The sequence below is a fragment of the Cibotium barometz genome, chromosome 44 (genome assembly GCF_041138505.1).
Source record: "Cibotium barometz isolate CiBa-2024 chromosome 44, ASM4113850v1, whole genome shotgun sequence".
NCBI lineage: Eukaryota > Viridiplantae > Streptophyta > Polypodiopsida > Cyatheales > Cibotiaceae > Cibotium > Cibotium barometz.
Genome location: NC_141089.1, coordinates 28,009,739 through 28,035,088, shown reverse-complemented (window position 1 = coordinate 28,035,088; position 25,350 = coordinate 28,009,739). Strand labels below are relative to the sequence as shown.

Here is a 25,350-nt window from a genome sequence, read left to right as displayed (position 1 = left end):
GGGAATCCAAGCAATTTGTACCATAAACGAGGCTTTTGCCCACCATGCCCCCCCCATCAAGAAATGTACTTGGACGTAAGGATAGGGGTATGGTGTATGTACACTTTGTAGTACTTTGGGGTTAAGCTAGCTACCATGTTATTTGGTTAACCTCACGGTTTCAGCAAATTAATTAGGAAAAAAGTGTGTTTAGCCAAACATCTATTGCTGACATCTTTGGTGTACCTGATTTGAGTTTGGCAGAGCTCAATTTTGTCAAATGGTGCTCTGTCTTTTTGTCGAGTTTCCTTTTGGTTTGATTTATCATCCTCTTATTTCTTACTTTCTCTCTCTCTCTCTCCAAGTTTTTTTTAAAAATATGATTTTTTCTTCATCATAATTTTATTAATACCCTTGGAAATGATCATGCACAACACATCATAATAATCATGCCTACCACTACTTTTTATTACCCCTTTCATGGATGGAGTCACTAGTTTCAATCTTACTAGACTAAATAATGATCACTCTACCCCAAATATGAGACAAGCAAGGATATAGCTTCCAAATATCAGCAAAAGTGATAGAACATGTGTCCATTATTTTGATGTGTGTAATACCTTCTAACAAGTTCATCAAGTGTCGCTGGATGTATGCTTAGAGTGCATGCTTAAAGGGCTTCCCTAGAGTGCAGTTTAAAAGGAATATAGGAATGCAACACAAGTTTCAAAACCTAGCCATTCGAATCCTTTACATGGTAAAAAATGGAACAATTAGCTTTTCCTCTTGGAACTTGGCCATATTTGTAAGGTTGATGCAAACTGTGTCCTGGGGGTTGAACGGTGGAAATGGTGATTTTGACGAAGATACAAGTTATTTTTTGAAAAACCCTCAACTACTACAGCATACTCTGTTTTTTCTTTTCGCGCCACAAAGTTTAACATCGTAGGAAGCATGGCGGCTCGCGGCCTCGTTGCGTTCGACGACAGGGAGCCCGACGGGCGTCCTCGCATCGACTCTACTGCCGGAGAGTCCGTCTGCGCCGTCCAATCGGGCGTCGGCATCGCTCTTGATGATGGCCCCCTTCAGCAGCCCGGCACTCTCCACGTCACCACCAAGTAGGTTTTCTTTTCACCAGTTCTCATCTTCTAGACTCCTAAGATCGTTTAAGACGCTTCCTGACCTAACTCAGAGGTGATGACACGAGCCTGGTCGTACAGCCACTAAGCCTGGCCGTACACCCGCGTAAGGTTAGATGGTGTACGATGCAGCAGGCTGCGAGAGCAGGAAGTGCACGTGGAAGCAGTAGCAGAGTGTCAGCGGAAATAGTGGGGCAGGGGAGCTGTTGTAGTAGAGGAGTTGTTAGGGGATGAGTGGCCCTGCGGCGTGTCACATACATCATCGTCAGCCATTGGATGCATGTATCATGTGGCTACCAATTAGGGTTCGAGCTAGGGACAGGCTTAGGATTTTGTAGAGAATCTACCCATGTAGACTACTTGTGCTTGTGCGAGAGTCAATTAGAGAGGGAAGAGAGCAGCATAACACAATAACGCAAGCACACAATAGAGTAGACTTAAAAACCTATCGTATATATTATATGTACAAGCATGATTACAATTGAATGTTTGTGTACATAATTTAACCCTCTCAGCCCAATGCTGGCATAGACAGAAGTTCTCAGCACAACGATAATTGTAGATTAATTTATAGACACTGCCCAATCGCCTTGGCCTTGCACTTAAGCTTGGGAAGCTTCAAAAAATATGAGACGGGGAATGGAGATCCCAAACGCCCCTTTAATAGGTGCCTCAAGGGTTGGTTGCCCTAGGCTCAATTGTACTCAACTTGGTCCAAGATTGCCTGACCAGCTGACCGATAAACCGACTTGGTTTAGGATTGCCTGATCCTCAGCCAACACTTGTTAGGGTTGCTTAGCAGTTAGCCTTCTTGCGTTGTTGTCCGAGGCCCCTCCATGCTACCCCAGTCCTGTGCCTTGTGTAATGATGTAGACAGGTAGGTTTTAATCTCAGTTGTACTGGTGAATTACCAAGGAATTATCCTTGGAAAACCTTTGGTGTTACCGAGGTAAACTTCTACTCAATCTGCTTTCACACCCCGGGTGGACTCGCGGGGAATTAATACTGGTGAATACTTGCTTAGACATTATCACACTTAAACCTTTATAGCAAAGACATGACAATGAAGTAGAAAGGAGAGAATTATATTTCTTAGCAACAATGTGTACAATACACTAAGGGATTACAATGAAGGATTGATACTTCAAGACTTTGAGAACTCAATGAATTATGTAAGTACTAAGTACAGCTTCAAGAAGCTATGAGGGCTTGAGATATAAGGATTACAAATGACAAGAGTTACAAACGATTATGGAATGACCTATTTATAGGTCCACACGATGCCATTGGTGCTTCATTCTCAATCACCCACTTCCCGTCCAGTTCTTATATTCAGCTTCCATCCACCGCCGCAAGATCCTTGAAGAGCCAGTGCTGAGTTTGGCCTTGGCCGCTTCCTGGTTAAGCCTTGGGGAGTTGTTCAATGTAACCTTCTTCTGAGAATTATGAAGGGACAACACTTAGAGATGAGTGGCTGGCACATGCTTACTCTCCCGAGTGTGATGTGGACATGCTTCTACCCATTGGCTAGCTCAGAGGTTGAGTATGTGGCCGGATTTATGTGTTCGTAAGGGCTATTGTCCTAGATCTTTGTCATATTGTCCAAGTGCCCAATGAGTAGCCCAACGTGGTGGACAGACTTGTGGGGTTATTGTGTGAACACACCTAGTTGGACATTATTATTAGGGTTGGTAGAGTTGGTAGCCAAGTCACCACACTGTAAATAGGAGTCTAGGCTTTAGCCATATGGATTCATTGATCATCACTGAGTCATTGAGAATAGTGCTACCATTGAGTATCTCTATTTAGCATTGTATACATTTCATGTTTGTAATACATGGTAGATTAGGTCATCTCTCTCTAGTGTATTGAGCATGAAGAAGAAGCATTTTGAACATGGGTTTAAGTCTTTGATTAGGCGCTAATCGTAATAAATCAATTCATAAACACGCTTTCACAAGCACCCATGTTACATTGGTATCAGAGCGTCGGGATTTTGACTGTTGAAAGGTTGCAAATTTTATTCTCACAAGGGTGTGGAGTTCCATCACGAAGATGTCAGAATACGCAGCAGAGATGCTGACCAAATGTGGAAACACGAGCAAACACAGTGCAGAAAAACAGCACAAGAGAAGGAGAGAAGAGGCGTGTAACTATGCTCTATATACACAAGAAGATCTTGAATAATGATTCAAAAGTGGCAAGGGCTGTGGGGCCATTTTATATGGCCCCCATAGTGCAGTCGGCTTGCTCTAGGACAACCGACAGGCCTATAATCCATAGTTACCAGGGGACGGGGACGGGGACGGGGACGGCTAAAGGTAGGGAACGGGGACGGGGGGTGGGGACGGCACTCAAAATTGTTAATTTTAGAGGAGTAAAGAATTAAGATTAATCAATCAATAACAACAAGCTTTCTAACTCCAAAAGTTATGAATCATGATACACATTACATTTAAAATTAAATTACACTACGAGGTGCAAGAGTCAAGAGTCAAGACTTGCAAAGTCGGAAAAGAAAGACTTTAAAGTTGATAGCATTAAATAGATATACTCAAAAGATGTTGGGGCATAGGCGATACAAAATATAAGTCACTCGCTCTCATACTCTGCGCTCCCAATAAGAGAGGTGCTAGCCTCATGATCATGAGTGCGTGAAGTGTGGATGGGGGTTGTGTCATCCGATGAAGGCTCATGATGAGAACCATCTGTCCCACCCTCCTGTGCAATAGTTGTAGCTGCCTCCTCTTGTTCCATCTCCCACTGTGTAAAAGTATCGGCATTGCATCTTGCACTCTTGCCAAGTATGCGCAAGTTTGCGCTAATGAAGACAAGATCATTAGCTCTTTCCACCCCAAGCCGATTTCTTTTCTTTGATGAAATGTGACTGTAGGAGGACCATAATTGCTCTAGGCAAGAAGAGCTAACGGACTGGCTCAAGATCCGGATCGCCAACTGTTGTAGCTCTGGTCCATCTGATCCGAAGTCCTCCCACCATAATGCTGCACCAACCTTGAATCTGTCCTGCTGCGCATCTGCACATCCATATGAGCCTTGCAATGCCCTATAATTAGAGAGCTGGTCTCTAATTTTGCGCCTGATTTCTGCATCCGGCGTGAGGCGATCCAAGATGAGTCTTCAATCGTTGCTCACCTCTTTATCACCCTCCTGCCCTTTTCCCTGAAATTCTGGGTCCACCATAAAAGCAGCTGCATGTAAAGGAGAGGAATATGAGCTCCATCTCGCCACACAAAGCGAGTGGATCTCCTCATATCTATCTACGTCTGGCTCAAGCTTCTCAAGACTCTCTATCATCCGGTCCATGGCTTCATATACTTTGCCGATGCATGGCTGCATAGCATCAACAATCCTGAGCAAGTGGACAATGGGATGCACCATGGTGTCAGTACGCTTGAGGTCCTCCCAAAAATCAGCATCGTCGACCTTTTTCTTGCATGAAATCCCTACCTGTGTACGTGTAAAAGATGAGGAGCAAAACTCATCACTGATGAATAGTTGCCGCACGGCACCCTGACAATCCTTCAAGCGATGCAACATAAGAAAGTTGTATGCAAAGCGAGTGTCCGAGTACTTGAGAAGGACCTTTGTGGACCTCTTCCCAAACTCGGATCGAAGGTAGTGTGATTGTTGATGAAGGTCACAATTGCACATGCATCATCAATCACCGATTCAATCCATGTCAATTTCCCAATATCTTTCAAAAGATTATTGAGACAATGTGCCATGCAAAAAGAGACGGTGATTTGAGAATACATACTCTCAAGAATAGCTCCCGCTGCCCTATTTGTCGCCTCACCATTCGTGACGAAACCGATCACACATTCGGGGCCGATAATCTCAACAACGCTACTCCACTCAGCAGCAAGTACATCAGCACTCTTTCCTGTCCCTGAAGCATCATGTGAGGAGACAAAGTACATCTCCCCCCGTGAGTATGCCACAAGGCCATGGATAGACCTTTTCCGCGTGTCACTCCATCCGTCTGCAATCAAAGAGACTCCATTGCGAGCCCATTGTCTCTTTGTGTTTGCCGCCGCTTGCTCAACAAGGCGTTTCTCCTTGTCAAGCATAGTGGTCCGCAAGGTTTCGGAGGATGGAGGTGTGTAGTGGGGACCGTACTCGCCAGTCTTCTTCACCATCGTTTTGAAGTAGTCGGACCTATTTATCATTTCAAAAAAAAAGAGAGTAAGTAATTAGAATGGCAAAATGGTGACCCATGAATCGTGACTCGTGAGACATGATGATGAAATCATGTGAGTGAAATACGTACCGTGCCACACGAAAAGCAATGTGGTCATGAAAAAAGAAGCGGGCCACCGCGGCATCAACCTCCTCCTTCTTTTTGGGATCCCAACTCCCCTCAAGAGTACTTTGCCGACGAGAGAGAGAGGGTGGACTAGGTTGCGGCATTGAGAAGGCGGTTTGTGTGAAGCCTTGAGTAGTGCCACGAGGAGGAGGGGTAGATGAAGATGCACCACCACCCGATGTAGAACCTGATGTTTGGGTTGGAGTGACATAAGTGTTGGGATCCACTGCACGCACCCTTTGGCTTGCACTCAAAGCTTGATGGGCAGCAAGCTTTGCAAGAAGCTCCTTTCTTATCTCCGGTGTGACCTGACCATGGACGTGCACCCCCCGCATGAGTAGGAGGCTCGAAGTTGATCTCATCCCACCATGACCACCCATCCGTTCTACTCCTGCCGCCCGCACGAGAAGAGGATACAATGAATAGTTAGTAACTTAGTAGTAGTCTAGTAGAAGAGGGTGGAGAGAGCTTAGAGGGTAGAGTAGGAGAAGTAGAGGGAAGATTGAAGTAGTCTAGTAGGAGAGGGTGGAGAGGAAGGTGGTGGAGTAGGAGAGGGAGATAGTGGAGAGGAAAGCTTGAGTAGGAGAGGAACTCAAGTCTTGGAAGGCTTGAGTAGAAGAGGAGTAGCTTGCAGCCCATTATATAGAATATGGCAGCTGACTCTCTCTCTCTCTCTCTCTCTCTCTCTCTCTCTCTCTCTCAAACTCTCAAACGGCCAGCCGCCAAGGGCTAGTAGCCGTTATTTGAAAAAAAAAATGGCTGGAATTGTAGCCGTTGCAGACGTCCCCCCGTCCCCGAATGACAACGTCCCCCCGTTCCCCCGGGCGGGGATGGGCGTCCCCTGGTCACGTCTCGTCCGTATCGTCCCCCAGGCCGTTCTGCCGTCGTTACGCAAGTGTCGTTGTTCGGGACGGCGTTCCCACGTCCCACGTGGGCGTCCCACCGTCCCCCTGTCACTATGCTATAATCTCCACGACCAGCATCACATACCAGTCAGCTAGCTGAAGGTGAGTCGGCCAGCACACATGGGTGGTCGTGGACCAGAAGCAAAACGATCAGCCACCTCCAGCAAATCTTTTCTCTTGGTCCAAGACCATGGGCACAAGCACCTCCCACATGATGGTGCTGAGCCTGCCAACCACTGGTAATCAAAGACGAGTAAAATGCTGAGTACTGAGAGGGCAAATGCGACAACAACGTTATGGCCATGTCCTCTGACGATATCTCCTTCCCAACCTGGAGAACTTCCTGCTGAAGAGCCTATAGCTTGTTAATATGCTCCCGCATCATCGACGACTTCGCAGGGCTTATAACCCGCATCTGTACTTCCAAGGAAATCCTCTTCATGGGCGATACCCTGTTGTAAAGAGAAGTCAAATGCTGCCATATACCTCTGGCCAGCGTCATATCCTTTACATGATTGTTTACCTGCGGTGTGCAGTTGAGGAAAATAAATGAACGAACCCTGGCGTTGACTCGATCCCGCAATTGTGCCCCTGCCTCCCGGTCCTTACGAATCGATGGTAGCTCCCCTTCCTCTACTTCCGGCCGTGGAACCCCAACAACGATTAAGTCAGCAAGGTCGTAAGACTCCAGAACAGATTCCATCATAACCTTCCATATGCCGTAGTTGTTCCCGTCCAACTGACGGTCCATCGGGAACGTGGGGAGTGTTGGGATCTTCACATACTTCTCAGCTGTCTCTAATAAATCTGCCATTGTGGGGATGTAATCTGAAAAAAGGGCGGGTGGGTGGGAACAAAGAAGAACTTACACCTTCAAGTGGCTGTCCAGCGAATCGGCCTGCCATCCTCTTGCTTCTCCTCTTCCCGAACAGTCCTGAACAGTCCACCAATGAGCAACACAACAGCCCCCCTCTTGCTCACACAAATCCCAAGAACTATCAAGAGCCTAGGGCTCTGATACCAGAGGCGTGTAACTCTGCTCTATATACACAAAGAAGATCCCGAATAATGATACAAAAGTGGCAAGGGCCATTTTATATGGCCCCCATAGTGCAGTCGGCCTGCTCTAGGACAGGCGACAGGCCTATAACCTCCACGACCATCATCACATACCAGTCGGCTAGCTGAAGGTGAGTCGGATGGGTGGTCGTGGACCAGAAGCAAAATGATCAGCCACCTCCAGCATAAACAAATGCAGTCGGCCAGCATCAGAGGTCCACCTGCCACCACAGGACTGCCCCTCAAGCCACAGAAAAAATGGGAAAAATACGGGGAGTGAGGAAAAATGAGAACAACACCTACAAGGGCGGGCACACCCACGACAGAGGCCCTGGTGTCTTAGTAAAGACAAGAGATGACTTCTAACAGAAGAACCCCATCACATTTGCTTTTCACTTAGGTTTGTGTTTTTTTTCATCAAGGCTATGTTTTGCAGATTCTGTACTGGATAGCTCTTGTGTATGAAAGGGGCACTCAGCGAAAAGGCAAGGAGGAGGGCCAAACACCAGAGAAGGCAAGCAAGACAGCTTATTGGTGAAGGTGCATCAGGGGTTCTAGCGGTGGGCACTCAAAGGCGAGATTTGGGAGAGTAGAAGGGCGGCTAGATTCAGAAAGGAACGCAGCATATGTAGGCTGCATGGCAGCACACAGTAGGCGGCCATATACAACAGGAAGACGTAGCAAAAGGGCACCTCCAAGGGGGTGCTACAGGTAGGCCAACTCGTGGACAGAGGGGCAGATAGGGTTGTGTTTTACACATCTAGGTATATGTGGCTTCCTTGCCTGAGCCAAATGGCTACACCCACCCTTCCTCCGTCGCGCAAGGATGAATGAAACCTTCACACAATCCTTGACCACAAAAGTGTTTTTTTTTCCTTCAAGTGCATTTGCGGTAGGAACAGATTATGGAGTTTTGGCGAATGTCAAAGAGCTCTTTGGTTTCTTGGGAGAAAGGATGGTCCATCAACCTTGATCTCTACAAGAGCCTAATGGAAACATATAAGATAGAGGGGATTGAGGAGATTATCCAACTTTTGGAGAGCCTGTTGGCAGCTTGCTAACAAGAGATCCAAGAAAGAAAGGTAGCACATCTAGCTGTAAATTCATCCATAGATGAAGCTCACGAGGCGGGAGTGTCCGAGGATGCCGGAAAGCTTTCAAGAGAGGAAGTGGTATCGGTGATAGAGCCCCCAAGTAAGGAGCAGATTTTGGAGGATGAGCCCAAGGAGTAGACACTTCCAGACTTGGAGGTAATCTAGACAGAACCCATCCCAAAGTCCATTTCCGTTTCCGAGAACAAAGAAAAGTTGGTGTGTAAACGCTAGATTTTTCTCTCCAAATCCATGGAGGAGGAGGATGAGATAAGAGATTCCACAATGGTGTCTACCATGGTAGAGACAGAGGTAAGAGGGCTAGTTCTAGAGTCCGCATTTCTCAAGGAGGCAGTGGCGGAGACATCATTAGAAACAACAGGTTGAGTAGCCATGCTATTCGAGTTTGGACCGGCGTGTAGAGTAGAGCGTGAGTTTGCCAGAAGATCCATAGCGGGGTGGAGCGGTGGAGCATTAGTTCCACCCATGCTCCCAAGTTAAGCAAAAGGGGATGTCACATGCACACTTGGGATTCGGAGTCATGTGTACGTGTCCACCAGTGTGAATAACCCTTGTATGTGTGTATACGTGTGAACCACCTCTTAGAGTGTGGAAATGTGTAAATGTGCTTATGTGTGTGTGAACAGCCTCCTAGGCTTAGATATTTTGTGTACTTGACATAAGCATTGATGTCATGTACTTAGATATTATTTGGTTGAAAGATAAGGCCTTGTGCACATAAAAGCACAAAGGGTTAATTGATGCTTTTGAGTAGTGCAAATCTTCCACTCTCTCTCTCTCTCTCTCTCTCTTACCCTACATTGGTATCAAAGCTATTGCAATGGCCCTCTACATTTTCTTCTTCATGCAACCACTTGCCTTGTCACGTGTACGCCCGTGCCATGGCTAATCTCTAGCATAAACATCATAATCCTTGATTAATCCATCAGATAGGATAGCATTTAGGTCATCCACAGTAACATCTTCCATCAACATCAGCAGTAGTATCATCATCATAAGCAACATCATCATCATCATCATCACCATGGGGGCATGGGAACCCTGTCGGCAGCCAATAGGTACTCATGTAGTAGGCGGCCATGTGCTCAACAATGGGTAGTAGGTGTGGGCAAGTCGAGAAGGCAAAGCACAGCATTTATCAGCATTTTACATGATTTTTTGTTGATGCAACAGGCCGACAGCTTCAATAGCTGGCCAACCAGCACCCCATGCATGTATATAAGCAAAAGTCATAGTTTACATCATTTCATCAAGTCATTCAGCATTACAGTAGTAGCTCTAGCATACAGCATGTAGAAAGGGGCTAGAGGTCACCCTTTGGGGCTAACCAAGGGCCTAAGTTATGTACAAGCATTCAGCAACCTTTTTGTACCATATAAATACAAGAAAACTTGACATCAGCTATCTCTCTCTCCTTCTCTCTCCTCTGTCTCAATCATGTATAAATCAGCATCTTGTTCTTAATCAGGCTTAGGACTGTGGATCAGTACAGCAAGGCTTCTACGTATGCAACGTGCATTTTTCTTTCTTCATCCATCACAGGTGTAGTTGCATGTGATGCTCCTACGCAGCTCTGCCTAGTTGCGTTTCTTTCTTGAGCTTGCTGCCTCCTTCAAGTGACGACGTTTTTCCTCGGCAACACCTCCTTGGCTTTGCCCGCTTCCATGCTAACCTTTTGCCGCCTCTCAATATGAGGCTCTCTTCCTTGGCCGTGGATCCTTTGCCGTCCATTGCCTCTGCCGCGAGTTGCCTCCTTGTCTGGCCGTGCCATTTTGGAGTCCTTGTTGTCCCATCTAGCCACTGTTTGCCATCTACCCATCGCCTTCATGCACTTGCTTCCACTGCTCCTTCCAATAGCTTGTCTTGGGTTCTTCTAAACTAAAATGCGTATGTGTGCTTCATGTCATCTAGTACTGTACTAACAAGGTTGTAACACGCAGAAGCTCTGGGAGTCTTCTTTCAGCCCTAAACACCACCAAGAACATGCTGATGTAAAAACGTAGACAGAAGGGAGAGTAGAGAGAGAGAGAGAGATATGCTGGAAATTCAGTATATTTCTGATGGTACAAAAAGGTACCTACAATCTACAGCCCTTGGCTGCCTTCTTGAAAAGGTTAACATCACCAAAATAGTCCTAGTCTAGTGACCCTAAGGACCCACTCCTTATGGGAGTGAATCCTTACAACAATGAATACACGTGCCTTTTATAGGCCCTTTGGAGTACAGCAGTCGGCCAACCGACTGGCATTACATTATCCATTAATTCAGCCGTCTGGTCCTCTTGCAGCCGACAGCAGTTCTCTGCTTCCGATAGCTCTATACACTTAATTTATTGACATCCATAGAAGGTATGAGAAATGAAGAAAGTGGAATCAATACACAATGGAAAGCAGTATACAAAGAAGAATCCATTATACTGTCAAAATCAACTGTATTTATAAGAGGTCCTTGAGAGGGATGTATACAATCACCTGGATGTTCCTATGTTCAAAAGAAAAAATATGACTAGACCAATCTATCTGGACTTGAAGAGTCTTAAACCACTCAATCCCTAATAACAAGTCTACATGTTCTAGGTGCATAATATAGCATTCCAGAGTATCTTTGTAGTCCTGAATCCGGATCGGTAGCGTCTCCACCTTTCGATCCCATACTTGTCTACCCGCAAGTAGGCGTACATACTAGGTATGATCGTTGGGCGTTGTGTCAAGACCCAATTTCTGCACAAGTTTGTAATTTAACAAAGTTGTGTGAGCTGCCAGAGTCTTGAAGAACGTGGATTCTATGGTCATTCACTTCTCCATAAACTCGAAGAAGATCATGCAAGACAAAAACTTTAGAGTACAGACAATCAGAACATGTACTAGGGCGAGAAAGTACAGTAACTGACGTACCTGTCAAAGACAACTGGTTAGCTGCCTTTGGCTTGGGTCCTGTGTTGGTCTTTGCATCCTTTTGCTTCGGGCACTCGTTACACATATGTCCTTTTTCTTCGCAGATGAAGCAACGTTCCTCCTTCTCGAGCTTCAAAGCCTTAAGGAGACGTTTCTTCTTCGTTGGTGTCGAAGTTGAATTCTTTGAAGGTTGGTCCGAAGACTTTCCTTCAATCGCGCTAGCCATTGGTGTGGAGAACTTCCTTTTGTGCTTGTTCCCCTGCTCGGTAACGGGTTTAGACTTGGCAGAGACCATTGTATCATCATAGATACGAGCGGAATGAATGGCTTCGTCCAAAGTTTTGCATTTGTTGTTTTTAACCTGTAAACGGTATCAGTAGGGTAAACCGGCTACGAAGAACCCCAAAAGAGTTGTGGGATCCATCTTCATAGCTTTCATCTGCAAGTCTCTAAATTTTTGGAGATAGACCTCATAAGTGAGATTCTGCGAGGTCATGGTCAAAGAAGTAAACAGGGCAACAACATGATAGTCATTCTCTTTCTTGAGGAATTCTTTCTTGAAGACGTCTTCGAACTGTGCTCAAGTCGTTGGTTTAGGATTGAGTTCCTTTCACCAAAGCAAAGGTTTGCCTGAGAGGAAACTTGCTGCTAATTGGATCTTTTTCCCATCGTCATATGGATGGAACTGAAAATGGACTTGCCACTTATGTAGCCAAGTGTCCACTATCTCCTTGGTACGTTGCCTTTGCTCGTCCCCAAATTGTTCCGGAGTAATATTGGGGCCTAAAGCAGATGCCAAGGTATCCATACTCGAAAGAGTAGATAGGGTAGTGGTCAACAAAGAGATGGAGTTCTGTAAAGCCTGCATCTGTGCGGCGATTTGTGCTTGACGTTCCGAGGAAGAAGCTTCGAGAGCAAGTTTAAATTCTTGGAAATCTGATTTTGACACATAATCGTCGAAAAGATCGGCATCGGTGTCTTCCGTAGCCGGCAGGTCTTCACATTCGATAAGGGGCTTCAACTCAGATTCTTGGGTCGACATCTTGAAGAGGGTAAGGTGAGAAAAAGTTAATCTTGCACAAATAAGAGTGCTAGACAACTTGAGAGCTTGAGAACTTGAGAGATGTGTGGCAAGAAGCCCACTTAAGGGGAATATATAGGCTTCCCCAAAAGCTAACTTTAGCTTTTGCTTTTGTGTTTTTTTTTTGTAATATATATATATATATATATATATATATATATATATTCTGTTTTCTTAAAAAAAAGAAAAAAAACACTTATAAAGCAAGACTTGGGTTTTTAAATCCTTTACTAAGGTTTAGAAAAAAAAACGAAAGCAAGGCAAAGCGCGGCGTGGGTTTTTTTTATAAAAGAAACGAAAGTTAAAAAAAACTCACTCCACCCGGCATTTGCTTTTTCGAATTGTTTTCTACAGCACCTTAGCGCCGCCTTCATGCCACCCTTCTACCTGCGTGTATCCGCTTGCGCGCATACCTGACCCTCGACTACTTGCGTGCGCCTGATGTTGCCGCTTGCGCACTTACATGCCTGCCTGGCCGCACACACTTGACCGACTACGCCTGCCTGCGTGTACGGCCTGCTTGCGAACACGTGCGATTAACATAAAGGCTGCAGCAGTCATACTTACCTGTCTACCTTCATCGCTTACGTGGACTGTGCAGCCATTGCAGGTGCCACACGGCTGCAGGCACACAGGCGATGCAACCATCGCTACCTCTCTCTCTCTCTCTCTCGCATACAAATATACAGCTGACATGCTTTTTCCTTGTTTTCTCTCTCTTCAAACTGTTCATACAGTTGAAAACACACATCCAGCCTTCTTCTTTGCAAAGCAAACAACTCATAACAAGACCAAAATCCCCATTCACTACGGGTTTTCTTATGATGAAAAAACAACATGCTGAAATTGAAAAAACAACAGTATGCACAAAAAAAACAGCAAGCATCTCGAACTCATACCTTTCTTTTCACCTCATCTTCTCTACCTACCGACTTGCTCGTTCACGAGGCTTGCTCTGATACCACTGTCAAATCCCCATAGGATCTCCTCGTAGAATGCTCTTGGTACAAGACTCGAAACCTGCAAACAAACCAAACAAACATGACGGGGTGTAGGTCTGACTCACCTCCCAACCTTGACAGTCGTGGGCAAGCCCACAAGTCTTGGCTGTCCCCACCGAGCCACGAGCTGAGCTAACTAGATGGACGTATCTACCTCGTGACGTCCCATACCGCCACGAAGCTACTCTTGCGGGCCTTGAGATTGCCGTCGGCCTCAGCTGCATGAAGCCGTCTGCACTAGATCCAGACTCCTGATGACCATAGAGCTCTCACAAAGACACGCGAGACTCTATATGACTAATGACTAACCTAGGCCACCCTTTTATAGGCTCTTGGCCGGTCATCGGGCGTCCACACTTGGATGCCCGCCCGTCCATACTTGGGTGCCCGCCTGTTAGTCTATCCCTAACTCAGCTCGCCAATCAGCCTGCCTAGCTCCAAGTTTCCCCAAACCTCGAAGCTAGTCTTGTGTATGTGTAGCACACGGTAGATATACACTGTGCACATGACAACTACTACTCACACACCCCTATGAGTCACCCAATCACATGGCAACACCCCCTGAGCTCTTTGGTGTTAACTATGGCACTGAGCTCAAGAAAGTTCTCCTGCCAAAACTTGACACCCCCAGCTAGCAAGCTCCCAACCAACTAGTCACGTGTCCATGTGGAACCAAACATCCACAACTCATCATCCCAAAGCACAATTTGATGTCAATCATCTGCTCCAAACTGTTGCTTCACTGGTACCTACCTGTACCCAATGAACCTGTACACCTTCCATGCATCCTGTTCCCATCCTGCAACTGAGCAGGTACCTGTGAACCTCGACAACAGCTCTCGTCACCAAGTGACCTAGCCTGCCTTTGCATGAATGCGGATATCAACCTGTACACCAAGCTCCCAAATCAATGCTCATCCTAGGGATGAAGACTCTTGTGCCTGTACCCTGCAATCTAGAAGGCCATCTGCCTGGGGAATAAGAGTGGCTCAAGTAACCACATCCCCCTCTCAAAGTGAACACCCTGAGAACCTAAAGGAAACACTTGTACTCCAGCAAGACTATGCTGAACTGGCACAAACTCATAGACCCCCTCTACTGTTGTCGAGAAAGGACTAACTGTCTTCCACACACACCTCGAGGATGTGAATCCAAGTGTGCACCCATGAGTCTGAAAACTCTGACAAAGCAAAGATTGGCCAAGCAAGGGCTCAAGGCCATGTGGGAAGGCACCATTCCTGGAAAAGAACACCTGCCTCCACTGCCTCCAAAAATGCAGATGAGATAATGCAAAAAGCGCTGCTGGAAACAGCTGGCAGCACATGTACCAAGAAGAAGAGAGGGAAGAGGAAATTACAGCACCTGCAGCACCTCCTCTGGGGGAAAACGCAGCCATAGTTATTTCCCCTGCTTGCTGCCCCATCTCTGCAGAAAACGCAGCCAAACGTATCTCCCCTGCTTGCTGCCCCAACTCTGCAAAAAACGCAGCCAAAGGTATCTCCCCTGCTTGCTGCCCCAACTCTGGAGACTGCAGAAAACACAGCCAAAGGTATCTCCTTCAGCCGCCTAGACAAGGCCAAAACAGTCCCTCCTCCTCTGCAACCAGTAGTATAGAAAAACGCAGAAATCCTTCTCTCTCAGAAAAAATGCCAGAACACCTTCTGTAGAAGAGCCTCAACCCGGTGCTCTGATACCATGTCAAAAGTGCGTAGCGAAGAGTGCGAGACATAGGCAGAGAGAGAGAGAGAGAGAGAGAGAGAGAGAGAGAGAGAGAGACTACCAAGAGATGAATAATGCTAACATGTGTGTGTGGGAGCATATATTGATACCAAGTTCTACACCCACTATTGGGCACTGATGAAGTTAGTGGGGATGTCACAGTATCTAGTCCAGACTATGCATGATGGAGTTGATGGTTTATTGTTTTGTAGATGACTACCATGAGGTTATAAATTGCACTTTCTTATAAGGTGAATTTGGGCATGTTCTTGGATTCATATAGGTGTATATGCATTATCATTATGTTAGAGAGAGGCTCCATGCAAGAGAGAGAGCCTTGACTTACGTGCCTACATAGGCCAATGTGGCAGATAGGTTTACAAAGTCTCTTTCGAGAGAGGAGTTTGAAGCTTTTTGCAAAGCTTTAAACTTATTATCTCTACCAGGGTAGTTTGCTACACCTTGTACACATTCACACCATTCACTTCAGGGGGGTTTGTTAACCTTTGGCCTCTAGGAAGTCCTAGTGTGAACAATCACTTACACACGGGCACTTTTTATCAAGTGCTGGCTTGGGTATTTTCCCCGTGTGAACACACCCTTGGTGTGTTGGGACACACTTATCCCAGGTGTATAGTACCTTGTACTCTCACTTGTTATAGTTGTGAGTTTGTTTTCTGGCTTCATAGGGCTCTCTGTCCAAGTGTGTTTGTGTGTGTTCACCTTGCAGGTTCCATCACTCCCCTGACCCAACATCAATGCATGAACAGCTGAGAAGGGGAAGATTCAGCATGGGCAAGCTTTTCCGTCCCAAGACCAGCCTCAGCCAGGCGACCAAAGCCTGGCCACGGGGGGACATGTGAACAGCTGCTAAAATGGGACAAAAAGGGGTTATTTGCGAGTAGTGAGCATGTTGACCTGGCTGACTTGCTGTAGGAACCAGTCTACAGTCTGAAAGCTTTCCTAAATAACTTTTAGTTGTGCTTTTGTTTCAATTATGACCTCCTTGGGCTCTCTTCAAAGCTGCCTAAAAGCCCTATTGCTCATCAGCTAATGATCCGCTTTGTCAGATACAGCCGATGTGTTGAGAGCAGCTTTAGAGGCAGTGTTGTGTTGTGACACCATCATCCATGCTTGAGGGCCTCTAGGTCTTATGTTTGTCACAAACCATGTGTATGGATGCTTTCACCTACACCAGATGTATCTCTATAAGACCTTTAAGTTTTTTGCCTAATGTGAAACTAGCACGTTTGTTTCACTACTTGCATAGGTCTCTCTAGATTTTATGAGAGAAGATGTTTCTGTTTTCTATGTAAGTAAGCGTGAGGATATTTTACGTTTGTTTCACTACTTGCATAGTTCTCTTTAGTATTTATGAGAGAAGATGTTTCTGCTTTTTATATAAGTGAGCGTAAGGATATTTTACTTTTGTGAACGTGGGTTTATTGCCATGTGATCTTATTGCTCTTGTTTGTGTACTGGCCATGTAGGAGGCTGATCTGGATAAGTGATGCAGATCATCATGGCTATGCAGTGGATTTTCTCTCTCTATCAATGCATGCTATCTCAAGGGATCCAGAGGCTTATCAAGTTCCTTGTATCTACACCCAGGTTTGTTTGTGTTAATATGCTGGCTTATGACTTCTGTTGCTTCTTATATACCCCCTGCCCCCCCTGCCCCCGGCGCTCACACACACACAAAAATTAAAAGGTGTACACGTGTACAGGAACATGCACGCACACACTCAAATATAGTGTGCATGCATGCAGTCAAATGGGGTGGATAGTCCATTCCATGTATAATGCGGAGAGCACACATTGTCATCATGTAGCTTCACATGGATACTTCAGCTTGTGTAACTAGTTTCGTACAGCTTGTTTTTTTACCAGAGGATATATAGGGCTGGAAATTCAAGCTATAGCAGCCCCCGAGAAGCGAATGAATAACTAGTCTGATGGTGGTATAGGACAGTTAGGTTGCAGAGCTGGAAGAGAACTGGATGGAGGTAGTGAAAAGAGGGAAGGCAGTACTGCTAGCCAAACAAACCACTTCAACCACACTCAAGGGAAGGCATGAGGCAAGTGAGGGACAGGTGCATATCCTATGGAAGTGGCAGCGAACTAGTTAAGAAAAGATTTTAACAAAATCATCAGTCCTAGAGAACTTTGACTTTTGAGGAGACTTCCTAGGATGAGACACGCGTAGTGTACCTTCGGTGACCCCTGACATGGCCGATTCGGGATAGGTATAATGAGGAGGTTTGGAGGGTCAAGAGGAGATGCCACTCCTATCTAATAACTTTCAATCATGAGTGGAAATGTGCCTGTGGGTATGGATGCGATGTTTATGATGCAACATGCTATTCACCACCTAGCAGGTTGGCATACGTCACATGTATGCATGGATAGGGTTATAGTCTCTTGTACATGTGGCCCTCCATATCGTTCTAGTGTTCAAGACCCCATTAATCTCCCAAGTTCAGTCTACTATGTATGTATGTATGCATGCATAGTGGAATGGTACTACCTTTAGAGCTAATAATTTTCTAGTGGCAGGTGCTGGCAAGTTTCTAGTTTCGCTTTAATACAACACAAAGATGGATGTGCAGATAGAGGCTGATGATAATTTTGATTATGGCGATGAGGATGGAGATGAGATGGAAGACAACCATGATGCTGGAGATTTGTCGAAAGTTCAAGAGATGCGCCTAGTTCCTTCTGATTCAAGTATTTGTATCCTTCAAACAGTTTGAAAACATTTTCTCTTCCCTAAACTGTCTTTAATTTTTTTAAAGATCGTGATGGTTATATGAAGCTTATATGAAGTGTTCCTGCATTTGGCAAATATTAATGTTTGTTAATTGTGGATTTTTTTCAAATCACCCTTGTGGTGGCCAATGAGCTGCCTCTCTCTCTCTCTCTCTCTCTCTCTCTCTCTCTCTCTTTGCTTGACTTGCCTGTGGATCCTTTCAGTTTTCTTTGTTTTGTTGATTACAAGAAATGACTGTCTAAGCTTTGTGTTGATTCCTATATAGGTCAATTTGGCCTCCAGGATGGTAATAAACTCTGTGCGCGCGCGTGTGTGCGCATGTGATATAGGCAGCCAGCGTACAACAGGCAACCAGAAGGGCAGACATGTGCAGTCACACATCACAAATTTATGATCATAGTGCCTACCTTAAGGAGACTATTTTTATGTATGTATGTATACATACATGCATATGTATGTATGTAGCATGCATGCATGCATTCGATGTGGTCGACCAACCCACACATCATGTGGCTAGGAGGGTGGACAGGTCCAGGCAGGGAAAATAGTGGTCCTCTTTTTTGTTTTTTGGTGATAGATTTGATTGCCATATCATGGGTGGTGATTGTATATACGCATTACAAATTCATGATCATAGCATTTTTTCCCGAAAACAAGATCCTTCTATTAGTTAACAAAAAACAGCCTCAAAGGCTAGATACAAACTCGCCTCCATGTATAGGGCGAGGATCAAAGAACAAAATAAGGGGGAAGGATGCACTTCTCCTCTAGCTGGCCGTTCTATGAGGAGAAGGCTACCTCATACAAGGGGTGGGAGAGGGAATAACCACACAGGCGGTCTATAATGCCAAGTGGGCTCACCACCACTATCTGTGAGAAAAGGACCAGGTTGCCAGAGCCTCAGGAAGGCTTCCCAACACTTTCGCATACGGTCAGAACCACCGTGAAGCTTCCCCCACTGTCCGCAGAGAGTATGAATGATGTCAAGCCAAATGCTCCTAATGGAGGCGGAATGTGGGTTCCTTCGATGGCTTCGTTGCATCGAGCTCTCCAGATGTGCCATGTGACAATGCTGTTGCAAAATCTCTAGCACAAACCAAGAGTCTAGTGACCAATAGATGGGGCTAGGATTGGCACTATCGAGATGCGAAGGTGAGACACCTGAAGGGCTAGCTCTCCACCTTCCTTCTCATAAGCCATGACCACCACAGCCTCAATGGCCCAAGTGACAGTACTCCATGTAATAGTACAGGGAGAGGCCTTGTCCATAGTGAAGATGTGGAGAATCTGTTGCCAAACCTCCTAAGCCTTCAAGCAATCCCAAAGACAATGTCACTAAGACTCCTGGGGATGGCCACATCTCGAACATGCTGTTGGTACCACCAATGGCCAACCATGTGGCAACCGCCAAACTTCGATGGGCCAGCAACCACAAAAAGAGGGTTATCTTTCGAGGTCGAAAACTGTCCCAGTGCCTCTTCTAGAAATCTGAGAGAAAGCACGATGAGAGGCCTTGAGATTGCCGGTATGTTGCCGGGATGCCCTTGACCTCAGGCATCTGGATCCTACGGCCTAGCCGTGCGGTGTATGCAAAGAACGGGGTACACGGAGTCTCCTTCTTGTCTTGCAGAATCACATGAAGTCCATTCCCCCGGGTCCCACTAGAGGCGGGTGACGTGGCTCTCCCAAATCCATAAATGCCAAAGTCTCTTTCTAGCCACCTTGACCGGAGGAGGGTCTATGTGCCACTCATGTGCATGGAATCCGATCACCCTCACCCTTTGTAAAGTGCATCCCCTGAAGTCCTACAAGAGGAACTCGGATCTCGCTAATCTGCCACAAGGTCCAATCGAAAAGGGGAGCAATGCGGAGCTCTCATTTGCGATATGAATTGATAGGAGAATATCATGCATGGTAAACACTCCCAATCACTGTGGGGAAGAGGGCCCGGGGTCAACCACTTTGGAGGAATGACAATCAATGTCGAGGCTGAGTCTGTCTTTGACCCGAATCCTAGTGAGGCCTCTCTCTTGGAAGCTGTGCTAGCCAATCTCCAAGAGACCTGGTAGGTCCCGTGCTTAAAGCTCCTAGCATGTGACCACTAGGTAAACGGATCAAGGGGTTCCAAATCAAGGGCTGTCGAAGACGCTCCTCGAAGGCTATTGGAATTGAGTGTTGGAGGGCGAGTGTGAGGTGATCCCAAGCTCTTAATAGGCTGGCTGCAAATCTGTCCTCAGAAGCTGGGCTAAAGCCACGAACCCACATCTCCGCGAAGTTCCATCTAGTTCTCTACGGCCAAGGGCCCTCCAAGCTTGGTGTATAGGCTGAAATCCTTCCATGGCTCGTCGCTTGGAAGAAGTCCTCTAACAATCAACTCGCCCAACAACAAGACACGGCTTTGAATGGCGAGGTCCCAAATCTGCAAGTGTACTGCACGATGATGCAAATCTGTCAAAGTGTCCACAATGGCATACATATATTGCAGTAAACCACAAATGTATACATGTGTCGTGAAAAACATAATCAACTGACACTTGTAAGAGCTGTAAGTGCTCAAATCCTAGTAAAATCAATGGTAAATGGATCAAATGTTGCAAAAATGGGCTCAATGTAAAAAAGCCCCAATTTTTAGGCAACCAATTAGACCAAATCTGAACCGGATCTGCACCTGTAAATCTGCTAAAGCAATTGTCACCTGTACCAAATGTTGTAATGCCCAAAAAGTTGGGGGAAATGCCCCAATGCCAAGTAAATGTGCCTGTAACACTCAAAATGCTTGTAAATAGTGCCAATTTCTGCAAAATCCCCAAATTTCTAGTACAATTATGCACCAAATCTGTTGAAGTCAATGCCAATGTTGCAATTGTAGGCTCAATGGTGAAAAGCCCCAAAATTAATGCTGTCAATTTGCTAATTTTTCAGCAATTTTTGCAATATTTGACAGAGATTAGAAATAATATCAAAACAAATTTATTGATTACCGATGGCACTGGTTTCGAGAAGAAGATGTTGATGTCGATGCAGATCTGTACGGCGGCTAACTACAGCAGGTACCAGGCAGTCGAGCTGTTGCAGATCTAGAGATGACACGTCGCAGGCTGCAGAGTGGGGCGGCGAATGTACGGGCAGCGCAAGGGCGGAGCAGGGCGGCGTAGAGCCAAACGGGCGGCTACAGATCTGAGCTGGATCAGCACTTTACAGGCGGTGCCAGGCAGAGGACAGGCATATAGACAACGATGCAGGTACAGTCGGGCGGCAACAGTTGTACGGTGCAGCTGGTACAGTGTACGGCGTTGGTAGTCATGCAGTACAGGTCGCCAACAAGGGTGATTGTGGCATGTATGCACAATAGGTTGAAGCTGAGCAATAAGGGCAAACCCTAGCTCTGATGTGTAACCCTAACCCTAACCCTAACCAAGCTTTGATACCAATGTTGGGTAGGAGGGCAGCTAGCCTGCACACACACACACACACACACACAACCTCAAGCACAAAGAAACGTGAGAGTGCTGGAAAAGATGTACTCAATAATGATGTGAAATGAAAGTACAAGTGAGTACTAAAAAGCCTAGGGCTAAGTGTCCAACACACATAAGTGTGTTCACACACGGGGAAAAAACCTGTGTCCAGTTACAGGGAAAAAGTGCCCGTGAGTAAGTTGGGTTCACACCTGAACTAGCCGAGAGTGGACATGACCAACGTAGATGATGAGGGAGCACAATTGCCTGCCCCTAGATGGCATAGACACCGACTCTGTGTCCCAATCCGTCCCCGGGGCTGCACTCAAGGGGACATAGAAGATCATTGCACCACTCTCTGGCGTGGAGGGCATGGAGTGATGAAACACCATGCAAACCCGAATGGGAGCCACCGTCTCCTTGAAAATACAAGTTCCTTCGATAGGGAGACATCGGAAGAAACTGTAATCCATTGGCTGCCCTAGGACCATTGGGGGGGGGGGGGGTGACCTGGCGACCCAGGTGGGAGAGCCCTCACCGGGGAGGTGGTGATGCTAATCTCTACCTGCTCCAAGATGCAATGAATCAAGCAGCTAACTGAACTTGCTGGCTGCATCCTCTCCGGATAGTGGCGGGAATGCTGAAGAGAGGCAGAGGGAGGGGATCTCGAAGGAGATGGAGCAGGGTGAGCTGTTGCGGGGAGAGTTGGAGACGAAGGTGGGGGATGCTGCGTGGAGGGAGAGAGAAGGCGAATGAGAGGAATCCTCCAGAGAGAGAGAGGAAGGGTCCACCAAAGGCTCAGTAGGGCCAGCAGGCCTCACTGGAATCGGGGAACCTCGAGAGGAATCTTGGCGGGGTGGTCTCCAAACCGGGGTAACGTGGGGGAAGGGGGGGGGGTCGCGTCAGGTGGTTGGTGGCTCCGTCATGGGCCAACGGTCTGCCACTCTCCGGCATCAGTGTCGGCCACGGCCGGATTTTGGTGCTCTGCTGCCTGAGGGCCAGCTTCCCTCCCACCCCCTTGAAGAGGACCTAAGCTGGGAACGGGGGGGTTGGGATCAGCGGGGGCAGTCTCCTGGACTGTTGTGACAAGGACAAGCTCTAGCAAGATGCCCCATCTGCTTGCATATGAAGCATTGGCTTGAGAGGTCAGAGTACTCTACTCGTTGCAGAATAGGGGCTCTTGGAAGGCAATGAAGAGATGGTGTGCAGCATTGTCTCTAGGGAGGCTATGCAGTTGTGAAGGGATGGAATCCCGGCCACCCAAGCAAGAACCGAAGCAGCGGTGGAGGGGGATTCCGTCACGCTCCCGATAGTGCCACCTATGACCGGGAGAAGAGCAAGGTGTTCCTTCCTAAGGCTTGGGAAGAAGACTGTCGCAGGGAAACCCTGAAACGCCAGCCAGAGGGTCGGATGCTAGGTTGAAGGTTCGCAAAGAAGGTCCAGGCCGTACGCAGTGCAACTGGACTCAGCTGCACGACTCTATCCGATGCCACTGGCGAGTCAAACTAAACCTGGTAGTAGCCACCCCCCAAAGGATGAATATCAATAATCTTTCCAGGCACACCAAGGAGGCTAGCCTGTAAGAGATCCCTGAGCTGTCCCCGCGCCAAGTGGCCACCAACAATCTTGCATACCAAAGTGGAGGCCTCTAAGGATGCAACTGTCCACTTCTGAAAAGGATAGGCAAGGGACGGCGGCCTCGTTCGGGGACGATGGAGCGGCTGCCATGGAGTCTTGGGGGTTAAAGACCAGAAGAGGCTGAAACTTGCCGGAAGAAAATGCTGCTTGAGAACTGAAAACCTGTCTTGAGAAACACAGAAGAGGATAGGCGATAAGGGGAAATGAGGAGCTGGGAGGAGGAAAAGCAAAAAAGCCAAGGAGAGGCAGACGGGCAGCAGAGAAAAAAAGGGGGAGGGAGATGGGGGCAGGTGGTGCAAGTGAGAGGGGAGTGTGTAGGCAAGAGAGAAGGTGGAGGGAAGAAGGGGCAGTGTGCAGGCAGAGGGGGTGGCGGCTGGCGTGCGGGAAGGGGGGGGGAGAGAGAGAGAGAGAGAGATGGCAAAACAGGGGGAGGAGGGCGTGAATGCGAGAGGGGGAAGGGGGGACAATGGCTATGGTGAGCAGGGGGGAAGGAGGGCGATGGCAGGAAGGCACAGGTCGTGTGTGTGTTGGGGGGGGGATGGGGGAACAGGGAGGAGGGCGTAAATGCGAGAGGGGGGGCAATGGCTATGGCGAGCAGGGGGGAAAAAGGGCTATGGCAGGAAGGCACAGGTCATGCAGGCACCGCGGGAGAGGGGGGGGGGGCGTGAATGCGAGAGGGGGAGGGGAGGGCAATAGCTATGGCGACCAGGGGGGGAGGAGGGTGATGGCAGGTAGGCACAGGTCATGTGGGCGTCCGGGAGTGCATGGCACTAATCTTAAGGACAGTGTGTTAGGGTAAAGAAGTTATAAAGAAGAGAAACTTAAGCTCTCTTCCTCTATTGCAATAGCTGCTGTTATTATGCTTGCTAAAGATCTGGTTCTTCTGTTTGAGCTTTGCGACGGGACCCCTTGACATGGCAATACACATCACAGTGGACAATCTTTTCAAAACTCTGTGTGATTGTGCACTCCTCAATCCTGACCCAGAAGAAGGTAAGTTTCTGTTTTTTTTTTGGTATTGCATACTCTTTTCCGGTTCGCTCATGCTTGAGACGTTCAGGATGGGTATGTGAGTGTTTGCTCCTTACTGCATGCAGAACTGGAAGGTGAGGCGGATTGGTTTTTTAACGAGGAAGAGGTGTTGGTGGGTGCCATAGGACACTCCAATGGTGTAAAGGATCATGATGTAACTGGCTTATCTGAGGTATTTCTTTTGTAATGCATTTCTTTGCTCTCTTCTGAGATGAGGAAAATGCGTACATGCACACGCACTCTCCCAAACATCTAAACACACCTCTCTCTCTCTTTCACATGCACACACACACAGTTCTTTAACCAATTGATCACTGAGCTCTTACAGTTTGTTTTTCAGCTGCACCTTGATGATGGCGACCAGTTCGATGATGCTGATGAAATTGAAGGGTAAGATGGCACCACTTAGCCATGGAAAATTTTGAAGATAGAGCTCCTTGGGCATTGCAGACTTACCAGTATGTTGTCAAGAGAGGACTTCCCTTGTTAGAGGATTGTATATCCTGCACATGTTTATGGTTGTTTCTTTTTTACTCTTTCAAACATGTTCATTTACCCATCGACCATGACGATGAGTGTGGAGATTAGCAGGAAGTGCCCCTATGCTTTATAAGGTGTACTGTGGCTTGACTTCGATCTATGCAGCACAACAGTGCAATCAATGTGCTCGGCTGGGGATTTTTCTTCTTTCTTTTTTGCATTTCAGCTAGTCGTGATCTCCTCTTTTGATACACTTGTGTCTGCCCCTCAGCCTTTGAACTGTTCCTGTTTTTAATAATGTGGACCTTAAGTGGCGCTTCTCTTCAATATTTGACCAAACTACAGCTCAATATATCTTGCACAAATGTGCATAGGCTTGTTACAAACAAAAGGTTCGCCCATCTTACATGTCTTGGAGAAGCAATTCAGGTCGCTGCGTAGCCTTGATCTGCTGTGAACCCTTTATACAGGATATTTACTCGTATACATACATGCATACATATATGTGTGTGTGTGTGTGTGTGTGTGCGCGCGTGTATGCGCATGTGTGTATATAAATGTGCATGTGTATGTGTGTATATTTATAGATGCGTGCACACATACACACAATGTATGTATGTATGTACACACATTCTAATATTTACATTAACATAAAAAGAGTGAAATGTTGCACATACCCTAAACACAAAACACCTTTTTTGGGTACACAAGAGAAGTGATTAGGAACGCTTATGCTATCTCTAGGTCTCGTAATTT

The 25,350-nt window shown here is 46.8% G+C and overlaps 1 protein-coding gene across 1 annotated transcript; it reads left to right on the top strand.

The window, feature by feature from the left end:
* Positions 1–824: 824 nt before the first annotated feature.
* Positions 825–24,843, top strand: LOC147613150 (nucleotide-sensitive chloride conductance regulator (ICln) family protein). The gene is made up of 6 exons (XM_086782434.1): positions 825–1,097; positions 16,707–16,827; positions 17,826–17,949; positions 24,016–24,075; positions 24,180–24,286; positions 24,455–24,843. Exons 1-6 carry the CDS (start codon positions 934–936, stop codon positions 24,506–24,508), a joined length of 630 nt encoding a protein of 209 aa, XP_086638560.1. The 5' UTR covers positions 825–933; the 3' UTR covers positions 24,509–24,843.
* The last annotated feature ends 507 nt before the right edge of the window (positions 24,844–25,350 follow it).